The 15,477-nt window shown below is 37.0% G+C and overlaps 1 protein-coding gene across 3 annotated transcripts in view; it reads left to right on the top strand.

Annotated features, from left to right (window-relative positions):
• METTL15 (methyltransferase 15, mitochondrial 12S rRNA N4-cytidine) overlaps positions 1–8,371 on the top strand; it is an 86,177-nt gene extending 77,806 nt beyond the window's left edge. For all 3 annotated transcript variants that reach the window (XM_065635966.1, XM_065635965.1, XM_065635967.1), the window contains exon 6: positions 6,999–8,371. In XM_065635966.1, the coding sequence (XP_065492038.1) occupies positions 6,999–7,444 (446 nt within the window). In that variant the 3' untranslated portion in view covers positions 7,445–8,371. The remainder of the gene's footprint in view (positions 1–6,998) is intronic.
• The last annotated feature ends 7,106 nt before the right edge of the window (positions 8,372–15,477 follow it).

Here is a 15,477-nt window from a genome sequence, read left to right as displayed (position 1 = left end):
TGAGAGGAACAAGCAACCTTAAAAAAAAGAGGTAAAACTCCATGAGTCTTCTCTAAAACTTGAAATGTTACATTTTTAATACAGTCATTAGCATCAACATAATGAATTTATTTTTTGACACGTTTGTCATGCATTTTGAAGAACTGTTTAATAAACAGTGTAGCATTATTGAGATTGAAGCAACCAAATTGCCGTGATAAAGGTGTAATGTGTCATAGGCTGTAAACAAGCAACTCAGTAACTTCTGAAATAATTTTGTGCACTAGCTGGGCTTAAGAAAATAATACTAGTGCCTAAAGACAGTGATTGAAGATCCCTTCATGTTTAATGTGTTGCGTGTGAGTCATCACTTAATGGTCACTTACTGTGGCAACAAGAAGAATATTTTCTTCTCGCTTTAAACTCTCTGCTACATTTGAAAATCAACCTTATACGTGTATCAGGTGTGCATCAGATAGTATACACGCCAAAGGCAGTGAATCCAGCACGTATCTACAAAGGCAGTAAATATGTATGGTTTATGTTGTTTTTTGGGTTTTTTTTGAAGCTTGCAAGTAGTTAAAACAATTCTAGCACTGTAAGACTGATCCCTGTTTGGGTAGAACATCTTCCAATTTTGATTTGATTCCTCCAGTAAAGGAGCAAAATGGTAGATCCTATTAGCTTTTGAACTGATGACACTTTAAGAAAAGTTCTGGTAACTATAATAGATTTTGTTTCATTTATCATATATCATCAGTATGTATTCTTACGCAACACGATATCCCCGAAGTTATTGAGGTAAGCCAGAGACCACAACTACAGGATCCTCTTGGTAGCACAGCACAGAAAAAAACCCCTGACTCTTTCAAGACTTTACCAGAGTAAAATCTATGACCTAGTAGTCAAATGTCAAGAACTTTAAAAATAAAATATTAATTAGAATAATAAAATCTTGCATTTTAGACTTTGCAGGCTCTGTACAAGCATGATTATCTTCCCAGAACAGGATTAATTTTTTCTGCCTACTAAAGGAGCCAGAAAACAAGGAAAAAATCTAGCCAATGAGGCTGGATATTTATTTTATTCTCTGCTGGTGTTGGTATCTGGGAATTCATGTATAGTCCGCAATTCTTTCACGTTACAGATTATGATGGCTTAAGATTTTCTAGAACTCAAAAGTTTTGTGTTAAGGTCCAGCTGATAACCAGAACCCCAGTGAATATAGACTTGGACCAGTCTGAAATTAGAAAAGTTCTTTTCTATTTATAGAGTACTAGACTTCAGGTATTTCCTACAACCTCCCCGAAAGGTAGGACTCTGTGTATTGCTGTTGCTAATTGATAGGAAGATAAGAGTAAAGGATGTAATTAAAAAACAAACAAAAAACTAGCTCTGCAACAGTTACAGAACAGACAGACATTTCTAAAGTTCATATTAGCAAGAGTTATAATTTTAAGGTATAGCTTGAAAAAATAAATAGAGCGCTATGTCAGGATTGCCTACAACAGCTTGGTGCTAACTCAGGTGTCCAAGTTATTTCTTGCTCTCCTTTGTTCCAATTCTAGAAAATATTATAATTCCTTCTGTTTCTTGAGATAGAGCTTGAAAGCCATCTCTCTACATACCGTGCCAATAAATATGGTCCTACAAAAACCCCTGAAAAAGTTTGGCCTTTTTTTTTGTTTCTTTCTGAATGTTGCCCAAAAGGCTTCTGATCGTTTAAATAAGGAGATTTCTGTGAGCTACGGAGTCAGTAGTTTACTTGGGAAAAAGGAGGAGTTTTCTGTTCAGTCACATGAACATCTCTTCCTGCAGCACAAAGGAACTCCACTCCCTGTTTATCATTTTCACAGAGCTATCTGCGATGATGAACGCTCTGTAAATGCTAAAGATAAATAATTCTCAACTGAAGGTCTGTGAATAGATGTGGGGAAGTTGAATACGAAGCACTTCCTGATGGCTTTTGCTGTAACTCAGTGAGTTATTTGAAAACAATATGTTTAACTTGATGTGCAAGAAAACTGGTTAAAAATAGTGACGTTTTTAGAATGTAATTTTAATATGCTTTTTCTAGACAACTGTTGATCTGTTTTTATTTATTTTCTGTGGGTAACATACCTTGTTATCTATTAGTTTTTGTTGAAAATTTAGTTTTTCTCAGTCTTGTTTAATACGTCTATTAACAGATCATTTTGAGGTCACATAGTCATTTGGACTTAACTTGAAAGGAATTGACGATGAGATATTAAAGAAATTTGAAGAGTTTAAAAAGAACTTCAACGGGTAAAGCCAATCTCATTCAGATTGGTTCACATTTATAGACTTTAATTATCAGCTTGGAATTTGTAATATTGTCTGAATTTCAGACGGGTGAAAATTAACTCTCTGCTGAGGGAGCCTAGACAAAAGGACATTAGTTGCGTCACAGAAACTTATTAAATGCAATGCTAATTCAACAGACGGATTCCTGCAAACAGGTGCGCGATCTGAATTAATTTTTAAACTCTCCCACTCTTGTACACTCTGGGGACTTAAATAGTTCATATTGACAGGCACAGCACGTTGTTAATTTCATTCACATGCTTTAAAACTTCAATACATTGCAACATGTGAATCTATTAGATTTTTAAAAGTGTGAGTAACATCAGGGCATCCCACCACTAAAAATGATAATTTCTCTCACTGGGATTTCAAACTAGTCATCTAGCCAGAAGCGTGGTAGTTTTATGAATGAAATTCATTTTACAAGTTTCCTATACAGATTTTTGTATTTTTATACATCGTACAGACTGTTACCAGGAAGGATTTTCTTTTAGTGTCATGGTAATTGGAGGGGGCTGGGTGAGAGATTTTGTGCCATAGCAGAAAGCACAAATAGGGTTTTATTTAACTATACCAGAGGACTAAGAGTAGCGTAGGAAAGTTTTTCACCTCTGGAACACAGCTCAAAATCTACTACCTTCACTAAAACGATGAAGGCGAGTGTGACAGAAATCACTACCACAGATTATATTTATTATCATAGAATCATAAAATTGTTTCGGTTGGAAGAGAGCCTCTGGATCATCAAGTCCAACCATAACCTCACTCTGGCACTCACCCATGTCCTTGAGGACCTCGTGTAAACACCTTCTAAACCCCTCCAGGGGTGGTGACTCCACCACTTCCCTGGGCAGCCTGTTCCAATGCCTGACAACCCTTTTCGGGAAGGATTTTTTCCTAATATCCAATCTAAACCTTCCCTGGCATAACTTGAGGCCTTTTCTTCTCATCCTATCACTTGCTACTTGGGAGAAGAGACCAACCCCCTCCATGCTCCAACCTCCTTTCAGGCAGTTGCAGACAGCGATCAGCTCTCCCCTCAGCTCCTGTTCTCCAGGCTGAGCAGCCCCAGCTCCCTCAGCTGCTCCTCATCACACTTGTGCTCCAGACCCCTCACCAGCTTTGTCACCTCCTCTGCACTCTCTCTAGTACCTCAATGAGGGGCCCAAAACTGAACACAGGATTCGAGGTGGGGCCTCACCAGTGCCGAGTACAGGGGCACAATCACTTCTCTAGTCCTGCTGGCCACACTGTTCCTGATACAAGCCAGGATGCTGTTGGCCTTTTTGGCCACCTGGGCACACGCTGGCTCACGTTCAGCTGCTGTCAATCAACACCCCCAGGTCCTTTTCCACCAGGCACTTTCCAGCTGCTCTTCCCCGAGCCTGTAGCGCTGCCTGGGGTTGTCGTGACCCAAGTGCAGGACCCGACACTTGGCCTTGTTGAACCTCCTACAATTGGCCTCAGCCCAACAATCCAGCTGGTCCAGATCGCTCTGTATGGCCATCCCACACTCCAGCAGATCCACACTGCCAACCGACTTGGTGTCATCTGCAAATTTAGCAAGGGTGCACTCAATCCCTTCATCCAGATATTTTATAAAGAGATTAAGCAGAACTAACCTCAAGTCTTAGCCCTGGGGAACACCACTGGTGACCGGCCTCCAACTGGATTTGGCTCCGTTCACCACAACTCTCTAGTCAGGTTGACTGTGGAAATTTAAACAAAGAATCTCATTCTAAGTCTTCTGTTTTTATGGTTTGGTCCCGATCAAGAAACACAGTCAGATTTGTACCTAAATTACATGCTGTACTCCTGTGTGTTGGCTTCATTTTTATCTGTGATACTTTTGGAAGCTGGAATACTCTTAGAATATCAGAAATGGATCATCCCCAGAAAACCAGGAGTATTTTTAGAAAATACTTAGGCTGCTAAAATATGATAGTTAAAAATTCTGAATCTGCTTTGTGAGTTGAACACCAGCTCTGGGTAGTAGGAGCCCCAAACTGAAAGTATAAAACTGATGCTCTTCAAGTCAGAGCTGTAAATTTCCCAGCAAGGGGCAGGAGGAAAGTACTGCAGGAAGCCTATAGTAAAACAAGTAGAATTGAAAAAATGCACTGGGTTTTCTAACCCAGCTTGTTAGTAGCCAATATTTTGTAAGGGAACAGTGGTTTTTCATCCCAGTTACAACTATTTCCAGTAAGATGAATATGTGAGCAGTGGGCTTGGTTTTGGAAGAGGGAAGGGAAGAGTCAGGTATGTTTCTGATGGTTTTAAATGTAAACTCTGAAGAAGAGATAGATGTGTTGTATAAGATCTTTTACAAAAACAGTATTTTCCAGTTCAAAAGACCGTGGCTTTTGTAATGTAATTAGAAAGATACCCAGGTATTGATGTGTCAACTTCAAATTCAATTGAAGAAAAATGCCATTATGACTGAAACCTGAGGCAGGTCTTACAGAGCCGAAGCTACGTTTGGTCACAGGGCAGGCTATGGAAACATGCATGTCCTCTGGTGTTTCTGGATACATTGCATGCTGACTTTAAACCCTGCTGTTTCATTTAATAACTATGCAAGAGTTCTGAGCATACTACTAGTCTTTGTAGCTGTTAGTTGACCATTTAAAGAAAATTGTTTATGTTGCTGAGCACAGCCTTCCTTTATGTTACACATTAAGAGACAGTTTTCTTCACACACAAATGGCAGTTTTAAGGATTCCATTTTCAAAGAATCTATTTTTAGGTAAGTAAAGAAATATGTAAACAGATATTGTGGCAGGTGTCAGTGTCAGTTGGTTTCTTGGGACATCTTACCTTCTGAGATTTTGTGCTCTCCTTTTAGTTTGGCTTTTTCATCATAACAGGATTTGTGACTCCTACAATTCTTTCTATGATTTATAGGAAGAACATGGTGTTCTCAAAGACGGAAATTAAACTAGCTAGAATTTGTAAGTGATGGAGGAGCCTAGTTCCTGTAGGTTAAATCTCTTTCCTCTGTTTTGTGAAACAGAGTTTAAAGCCACAAATCCCTGTGCAGCACTTTGTGTTGGGAGAAGTTGATCCTGTTGCCACTTTCAATCTTGAAGGATTCAGATTATAGGAATAGGAAACAGCCACAGCTACGAAGGGTCTCTTCAGTCAAGTCAGGCACTGTTGGCATCGAGTCAGAGGCGGTGGGGAGTGTAGCTGGGAAAGCTGAGATACATTACATATGTGATAATAATTTTGTTAACAATGATAGCATTTTTAAATCTCATTATTAGCCTCTCCCTTTGCTGAACACTGATGATCACTGTGCATTTGTGATGTCGAACCTTTATGTTTTTTGACATAAGTAAAATCTTACCTTTAAAAGGCTCAAGAATTCCACTAATAAATTATTTTGTGCCTATGTACCGGATTACTTTTCTTCAAACACCTGTTTAAATGTGAATTTAGTCAACTTGTTTCTGAGGTACCATGTTCCCTTCTTTTAGTCCACTACACAGGATATCAATTACTTGATTATGAACTGCATTTACCTTAAACCCATTGTTTTACTATGGTGTAGTTTAGCACTGGCATGGAATTAAAGCATTTTAAGCCAATACATCCGGTATGTATGTATTATGTCTAATGACCCCTTCTGTTTGGAAAAATAATTCTTTCCAGTTATGCACTAGCATTATTCATTCAATTTATCTTCACCAGACTCCTGTGCTCACTTACATAATAGATTATAAGTTTACTCAGGTTTCACAGATCTTGTAGGACTCTTGCACTTTAGTCCCTTTGATCCATCAAATCTGTCGTATCTATCTTTTTGCTCTGTACTCAGATAATGAAGATTCAGGCTTAAAATACGTTAAATAATGATACATTAAAGTTTCTAACAAAATTTCAGTCTCTACAGAGACTTGTCTATCTCAAGAATTTTGGAGAAGGACTTGTGTGCACCTAGTCAAAATTATTTAATTTGGTGATTTTTCTTCATCCAACAGACTCATAACTTGACACGTTCTGCTGTATAGACATGTGAAAAAGCAAGTCTGCTGCATTTTCTAAATTTCTCAAGGTATTTTTGGAGCATTTGAAGAAGCACAGGATGGTCGTCAACAATTTTTATCCCCAAAGAAAGATGCCTCTTTTAAGCTTTAATTCTTTGAAAGATACTTATCACCAGGTAGACATTGCCTTTGTCTTACCTCTCCTTTCAAGAAATGCATAATTACTTAGAAGCGGTTAAAATTGTGTATCCATTGTATATTAAATTGTTTCTTTTTCCTCAAAAGCATAAACCATCACAAATACTGAACCTGACATTGATTACATTGAGCTGTAAGGTGTAGGACTTATCAAGCCTGTCTTCCTTTTTCCCCTGTTTCGGTTTCAGCCATCATTCTGCATTTTAATTTTGTGAAGCATTTGAGGAAGGAATTTCTATGAAAGATTCTAGGAAAAAAAAACAAAACCAAAAACAAAACAACAAACCACCCCCAAGCACAAGCCAGATCAGTTTCATAGGGTTTACTTTTAGAAACGCAAATTAAAAGCAGAAAATAAAGATGTATAATGAAGAAGGAAGGTCACCATTCCAGGTTCAGGTGTAAATATGCTTTTCTTTAAAGTCATCATGCATGAGCGGATTAATGTCAGGGTAGCAATGCAGAAATAATAAGATATTAACATACACCTTTTAAAATTTATGATAGGTGCTTTTCCAGCATCAGCACTGTATGCACGGAAGGACTTGCTTCAGAGACCTGCGCATGTTGCGACCAAAACTTTTCAAGGCCTGCGAATATTTGTAAATGATGAGCTCCATGAACTCTTTATAGGGCTGAAGACAGCGGAGAAGTTTCTAAAACCTGGAGGTCGCTTTGTAGCCCTCTCCTTTCATTCACTAGAAGATCGTATTATCAAACGTTTTCTTCATGGAATAGACATGACAGAAAAGTACAATCTTGGCTCAAGGCAGAAGATAAGACAGGCTCTGAAAAATTGCTCCAAAGAAGGCAATGCACAAGAATTTCCCCATGGAAAATCCAACTCAAGGTGGATTTTTATACAGAAAAAAGTTCTCACACCCCAGGCCAAGGATATTCAAACAAACCCAAGAGGAAGGTCGGCCAAGCTAAGAGCTGCTATTAAAATCTAAAACAAAATATGTGATTATGTAATGGTATAATTTCATTAAATTTTGTTTTGTAGAAGGCTGTCTGGACAGATAATATAAAACAGAAAATTAAATGAAGGCTGTTAGAAAACATTTGTTTCTTACCTTTGTGCTTCTTTTTCATTAGGATGTAGTGGAGAGCATGGAAAGGTAAAATAAATGTAGATAGTGGGTGTCACTAATTATACAAAGAAGACATAAACACCAAAGTTTATAAAAATTACAGGGTTGATGTATTATTTCCTTTAGATTAAATTAAAAACCCTGACATTAACAGTCTAAATTCAGTAGCTGATCGAGAAAGACACATTTATGGGACTGGATTTCACACACCTAAGTCAGATGGCTGGTTTAGTCTAGAGTAAGTTTAAACTGACCTAAGAACTGATGGTGTACAAGTCTCTGTATCTGAATTTACTTGTTACATGAATGTCAGTGGGACAAGAGCTAGTTCTTAAATAAATTGATATCAGAATCTAATGTTCTACCCAGGAATATTTAAATTAACTACTATCTTTTTTTAAAAAACATAAGTAAATATTTACTTCTGAGTGATCACCTGGTTATTTAATGTTTATGGATTCTAAATAATAAATGTAACTTGGGGAAAAATATACTTAAAAGGCCAGTGTTTGCACTTGGATGCTAAAAGCACACAGTCGGATTTGTACTTGATCATTGGGATTTGTTCCTGTAACCATAACTTCTGTGCGTTGATCCAGTACAATTTTATGTGTTGATGAAGTTATAACTAACCCATCAAAAAAGGAGTATTGTTGGTCTTATGAAGTGTTCTCCTTTGCTGGTGATCATTTATTAACAGGTGCTACCTAGGTAAGTATTGAATCATTTTATAAAAGGCCCACTGTAACACCAATTTCCTATTTGGATACTATAGTAGATAGTAAAACATGTAACAATTTATTTTTTAGTAAGTTAATATGAATTGGATTTAGCTTTGGCTTTATCTTTTATCTTAAAAGACTGTTGATTTGCTGTCTTCATATGCTAAAAATTATGAGAAACTAGTGTAAGTTTCAACTTCTTTGACATCTGACTCATCTCTTCAAGAAAAAGATATTTGGATAATGAAACTGGTAGTAGGATTTCATTTTTGATGAACCTGAAACTTGGCTGGTAGAGTAAAAAATGCAATTTCTGACTCTGAAATAAATGATTACTACACGAGCTTCTGAAAGAGAACTGGCTGCATCGTTCCTGACTTGATTTTCATCAAGCATCTTCATGTTCATGTAAATGATTACTTCACGGGAGCTTTTTGGGTCATATTGACACAAACAAGTTGAAAACTAGGTTCACTGTCTATAGTATACAATATATTGAAATATCTGAATATTGTTTAATTCCTCGGTAAAGCTACATCAGGTAATGTATTTTTAGGTATGGACATGACAACATCCATGACTAATCTGAAATAACAGTCAAATGATGAATGGCATTTCATATTTTTCTGAAATTTCAATATTTTTTCCACTAGTTTCATTACACATACTATTAAATATTAAATACAGCATTCCACTTCAAATAATATTACTTACTGTTGACATCTTAGAGAAAACAGACTGTACCTTAAATAGACATTTTTTCATCCAAACATTAAATATAAATAGCTAATGTTATTTTTAGCAAGGATTCCATACTGAAATGTACTCCAGCTGAAAATTGGAATAATTGTACCTCCAACATAGGCTTAGAAGCGTTGTAGTGCAGAAATTACATGAAAGCATTAAAATTCCTTATGCTTAAAATGATGTTTAAAACCCACACTTCTTGCATCTAATTTTAAAGGCACAGTTTCTTAGGATAGTTGAACTGCTGTATATCGGTTTTTGTAAATACAATCCCTCAGTTATGGAAAGTAAGAGACCTGGAGTTTTAACCTCTGCTTGCCCGACAAAAGAATTTTCTGGTTTTCCCAGAAAAAAAACACTGGTTATATTTAGTCAAAGTATTCTTGTATCTTTAAGCATTTCATTTTTCTCGAGTAGCTGAAGTTATATTGTGTGAAGGCTATTAGGTCTTTATGTTCTTTCCAGGACATATGTCTACATAGCATATCTTAAATTTTCATAACATCGTACTATCTGACACGTTAGTAAAGCTCAACATTTTTTTACCATAATCAAAAATGGTATTTATGAAGGAGACGGTATCTGGTGGGAAATTAGCCTCACTGAAAACCAAATATTCTGTCAAGATAGAAATTTTATATAATTTTAGAAACTTACCGTTCAACCTGAGCAATGTACATTTTAATACAGCCTAATGCACAACTATCTATCAACAAAGAAAAAAAGACTGCAGACTGTGTTTACAAGGAATATGGCAATACCGTGGTGCTGTACACGATGGGAAGAATATATATATCCAATATGTGGAATATTAATAGAGAATATCAAAAGGTAGTTGTGGAGAGATGAGTGTTGCCAAACACTACGTGCATGCAGAGCGTACTGCGAAAGTGGATCTCATTTCATGTGAGCGCTTAGAAGGGTGTGGAAAAATTTTATAAAGGATAAAAAACAGTCTGGGACTTCGTACGCATTGTAAACGTACTTTTTATTTAAATTATTAGAAAATATGATTTAGTTAATCCAAGTGAACGTAAAGGGTTGATATGCTGTCAAAAGTACCTACTTGGTGAAGGGATTTGCACAGAATAATTATTTGAAAGCTAGACGCAGTTATCCTATAAATAAGGTTTATAGTAAAAATACAGTACTTGTAAAAAATATGATTTTAAAGTATAAGCACAAGGATCTGTGTTTATAGCCCGTGAGGGCCTGTCAACAATTATTACCTCCCTATTGCTTCCTAAAGAAAAAGAATCAGTTTCGTTGTTTCAGAATGCAAAGGCTTAACCATACTATTTTCAAGTAATATAAGGAATTAATGTATCTTTCTTCAGTTTGGGGATTTTTTTAAAACTATTACAGCTGAGTAATTTCTCAGTAGATTTGTATAGTCAGAGCTGCTGAGATTGCCAGTTGACTTGGAAAAATCCCAGTCTGAAGCTTTTGTACAGATGTATTGAGGTATTTGATGGATGGAAGGAGAGGCTTCCTAATGTTGTACGAGAGGGGAAAACACCAACTTCAGTAAACGCTATTAGCAAGCAGCTCTCTTCTAGTAGCAAGTTATCGTAGACTTTTTGCGTGCTGCTTTCTAGAGTAGCATTTCTATGATTGTTAATGATTCACGTAATTGCTCTAATGTTACTCTTTGTATTGGTGGAGACACGATATTAAGTGGGGAGTTTATCCCCTGGGTGATGGAGCAGGATGGTGCGAGGGGCTGCGCGCTGAGGAGAGGGGACGTGCAGGGCTGCGCCGATTGCAACCGGCAGTATTAGATGCAGACTGGTGGTGATTTTATTCGATCAATTTAAATTTTAAAATAACTCGGCTATCAGTCTTGACTCATTGTTTGAAGTATTACTGTAGGAGAGCACTGGTGAAAAACGAGAGGAATTTGAATAAGCTGAGAAATAATGAACTCGTAAGCCAATTTGTTGTTGCCCTTCTTACTTAACATCGTTACCTCTAGCAAGAGTAATAAAGGGGTCAGATCCGCTTTTCTTGTGCCCCAAAATCTCTCCAGGAACGGTCCTTCAGCAGGACTGGGACCACTTACACCAAGATTACAAACACTGTTCAGTGGAGTATGGGAGTCAATTGTTATATCCATACATTTATTTTTCATATAGCAGTTGCTTAAATCTCATCTCTAACTTAGAACAATATGCAACTGTATTTATAATCTTTCAGGAGTATAATCAACTGCGGAGCGCTTTTTACACTTGAGGTATACTGGAATTAAAGCAGGATTTTATGGATTAATTAAGACTGCAGTGCTACAGTGAATCTTGCAAGTAATTAAAATGAATGTAGAACAACTTCTGCCTTTCCCCTTCTCCCAGCCCCTGTAGGAGATGGAATAGAAAAATATGTTTAATTAAAAAGTAAGAAACAAGCAGCAAAGGTGAACATCTTAGAAAAAATGTAATTTATGAGGCTGACAGCCAATTTTAACCAAATTTCATATATGCAATATTCTGTTACTTTTTCTGTTCATTGACTGATTTTCCCTGTTCTGGGATAAGCAGAAACGGTGAGAGAGCTCAGGCTCTACATGGATGCAGAACGTGGTTTCTAGTGCATAATCCAAGGTAATAGTGGGAACGTGTATGTGCTTCTCAATCCAACTCTGTATATTTTTCCCCCTGTCTCCTTTGCTGTTAGAATTGTGTTCACCTTTCTGAATCCCCTGTAAGCTTGTCCCAGGGTGAATGAGAGCAAAGGGCTTTTCTTTTTCAGAATACTGGCATACCTGTCCATCCAACTGTATTAAAATTAATGCTATTTAATACTTCTCTTTTTGACATATTTTGCTGATGACATGCCATGTTTTTCAATATTGCTATTACATCACTAGGGCCAGAAAAGGGGCAAATACTTGTTCATGGGAAATCTAAGCTAAAAAAAGAGAGCAAGTGATCAGTTGCCTGAATGTCTTACTGGACTGACATAGCTATGTTTATAAAAAATAAAACTTTTTCACTATACCTTGATCTTTAGGCAAATTGTGTTTTTCCTGATGCTTTTAAAGCCTAATTTGGTTGTAATAGTCAAAAACAAGCTGGAGTTTTTTTTAAATTTACTTTTATGTTTGCAAGTTTGAACTTGACACCTTGTTTATAGCTGTCTCTTTAACGAGTAAAACTGGAGATACAGCTCCCTCTGTCTGTCCTGGGAATCCCCATGCTTTGTTCTTGTTGGAGTGTACCTGCAAATGATCATGGTAACAGCATGTTTATTGTCAACATGAAGATACAAGTTAAAAACCTGTGGATAACTTCTTTTACAGGTCAGTAGTTGTTTTAAGTGATGCTCACTGGAATTTTAAAAGAACAAAAGATGAGTCATTTTCTTATCTGAAAATACTTCAATCAAGATACCTAATTCAAAAGACAGAGAAAGAAACTTCCACAGTAAGGTTCTTATACATACAATCTATTATTAGAATAAAATATATATGTATAAAAAAGTAGCTATTTGTTAGCGGCCACACAATTTTTGCAGACATAACTGTGGCAAATGTACTTCATGTTTTTGTTGACATTCATTAAAGAAAACATTTTCTGTGCTAGTGGAAAAATCTACATAAACAGTAAAACATTAGGGGATACCATAGGTACTAGAATGAAAATAAATGATGCTATATAAATCACATCTTAGAATTCATTCATGCTAGAACAACTGAGTAAAAACTTATGTTTGTGTCCTCCATTGTCATTTGTTCCCATGCCACATTAGTTTGAGTCTGTGGGTGTGATTCTGACAAAATGTTTTCTGCTTTTCAGTTTTAGGTTGTCTGTGGCTTATATTTGCACTGAATGTGTACTTGAGCTCAGAGTAAGTCTCTATGAGGCTTATGATGTTATTAGCATTTTATGTTAACTGTAATTATACTGATAACATTAACACAGCAAGACAACAAGGTTATATCACAAGTTAGGAACTATTAAAAAAGTCTTGAAACATCATAATATAACTTGTACACTAAAATGCGTGGAAGCTTAGTAATAACTTATTCATCAACAATTCCGGCTAGAAAAGTTGCTTTTTTATTTCAAACTGTATTTTAAGCTCATTTCTACACACCTTTCCTGTAAATTGCATACTTCTCTCTTTTTTAATCAGAAATAATTTCATGCTTAAGAACATCTCTCACAGGCTTTGCAAAGACCTGGAATAAGACGTAGTGACAGTCCTGTCCGATAAGCATCTGAAAATGAAGATATAATAAAAACTGTTTTGTAATATAGTGCAAAACTTATATTCTCAAGAGTAGTGGCGCCTGCGTGCCTGTTGATACACGCACAATCTGAGAGCCTAATCTTGCAACCTTTACTTACGTGGGTACAGCTTTGTTATATTCATATTTTTTTTCTAAAATGTCCCGTTTCTCCAAGTCTTGGTAGGCCGTGAGAGCTGACAGAGCGGAGGTGGGTGGCTTTCTGTGGAACCAGAAAGGAGTTGACACTCTGCAAAACAGGGTCCCCGGAGCATGGGGTGGTGCAGGCTCACTGCCTGGGCTCACACGGTGGTAACCAAGTACGATAATGCTGAATTCATAAAGTTCTTGATGTGGAGGCAAGTCCACTGCTACATATTACACTGCGTTGCACAGTGGCTTAACAATGGTGGCAGTGAGTTTCAAAAGACTAAAGTTAGGAAAATAATAATAAAAAAAAAATCCTTGGAATTGAAGCTGGTACATAATTTTTTACTGTCTCTCTTGGGGAGGGCAGGAGGGTGATGGAAAAATTATCTGGGAGAAAAGGACGTTTAGTCTCTAATGTTCCTGCCCCTACTAAAGGTAAGAAAAATCTTCCATTGGTTTAAAAAACGCAGGATCAAGACCTAAACTGCTCACATACTGTAGTTATCACTTTTAATCGCTCTGTTAACTAGCAGGTGATGCAAAATTATAAAACAGTCGATTAATTAAATGAGCTTGGCAAATACCCTGCCGTATAGTTGTACTGCACTTAATAGTACTCTAAAATTAAAGTAATTAAGGGATAATCAGGGGTGTGTTACAATATCCTTCACGCTAGGATGCTGCCAGTTTTTCTAGCGTGTGTTTTAAGTAAACACAGGAGCGCTGGGACGCACCTGGGCAGGAGCTCTGCTGCAGCTGATCCTGCGATGACTGACATGTCGATTAAAATCTGAGCCTCCCCTGAAAATACTACTTCTTAAATACTTCATTAATAGGGCTCTAGTTGTTTGGAAAACAACGTATTACAAGCTGAGCATAGGGGGTGTTTTCTGATTGCTGCTTGAATTTCATAACTTCTTTTTTTGGTTTTTGGGGTTTTTTTGGTTTTTTTTCCTCAGGGCAAGATCGCTGTTGTTCTTCTAAAATTAAGTGAGACTTTCCCGGAACCAGCAGCAGTCAACATTTTTCTCGAAGTCAAAAATAATGAATGAAATTAATTGCAGTCACCATTAGATCCAGTGATGTCCCAATAAAAGCACAGTCCTCCATTAATACCACATTTCCCCGTAGTTCACTAATTCAGCAGCATATTGAAAATATTCTTTTGCAGTTTAGCCGCCTCCATAGTTACAATTGGCAAATACTTTATTCAACCTATCCAAGTTGTAGCTTAGTTTTCAGGTTTCTGCTTTATTTGAGCAGGCTTTTTGTAAAACAGTTATAAGATACCTGTTTTCCTGAGAAAGGCAGTTGATTCTTTAAAAATAGTCTTTTGCTAAGAAAACAGTGGGTCTTTTGCCTTTTTTTTTTAGTTTTTGACTTTGAGAAAATATAGATCAACTAACTTCTGCCATTGTTTCTCCTTTGAATTCCTTGTTTATATTAGGAGTTCAGAATTAATGTTGGCTGCTGAACAGAGCCATTGACTGTCATGTTCCCTCTGACACCGCGTGGCACATGAACGGTCCCAACTCCCCATCGCTTCCTACAGCCTGCAGAACAGCAGGCACCCCCCAGCATGTATTCATCTTTTCTTCCTCTTAGTATGAAATATTAAAGGATATAAAATACTTTTGCTTAAGTTAGGTTTTCTCTAAGTGAAATTTTTTTTCTCTAAGTGAAATTGTTTGCATATATATGTTTCCATGTTCAAGTCACTGGATCAGATTCAGTGTTGACAGCGCTCATTGCCTTTGTAATTAATGGTGTTCCAAGTTTTTGCATGGACGTGAGAGTCTCAGCTTTCCTGAACCATTCAAGTCCACTTCCAGCTTTCATGGCTGCAGAGGAAACCATGTGAATTGGAGCCCGTTATCTTTTCCGTAAGTATGTATGATAAACAAATGTATATATTTTTAATAGCCATGTCATCTTTGGAAAGTTACTTCTGATTTTTTAACATTTTCAGCTCTTTCCCTTCTCCCCTTGCCCTCCATTTGCCCCTCTAGAAGGTGTGTGCATGCAGGAGCAGCTCCGTACTTGCCACT

This window comes from Caloenas nicobarica, chromosome 5, assembly GCF_036013445.1.
Source record: "Caloenas nicobarica isolate bCalNic1 chromosome 5, bCalNic1.hap1, whole genome shotgun sequence".
In the NCBI taxonomy this organism is placed as follows: Eukaryota; Metazoa; Chordata; class Aves; order Columbiformes; family Columbidae; genus Caloenas; species Caloenas nicobarica.
This window is presented reverse-complemented; position numbering and strand designations above follow the sequence as displayed.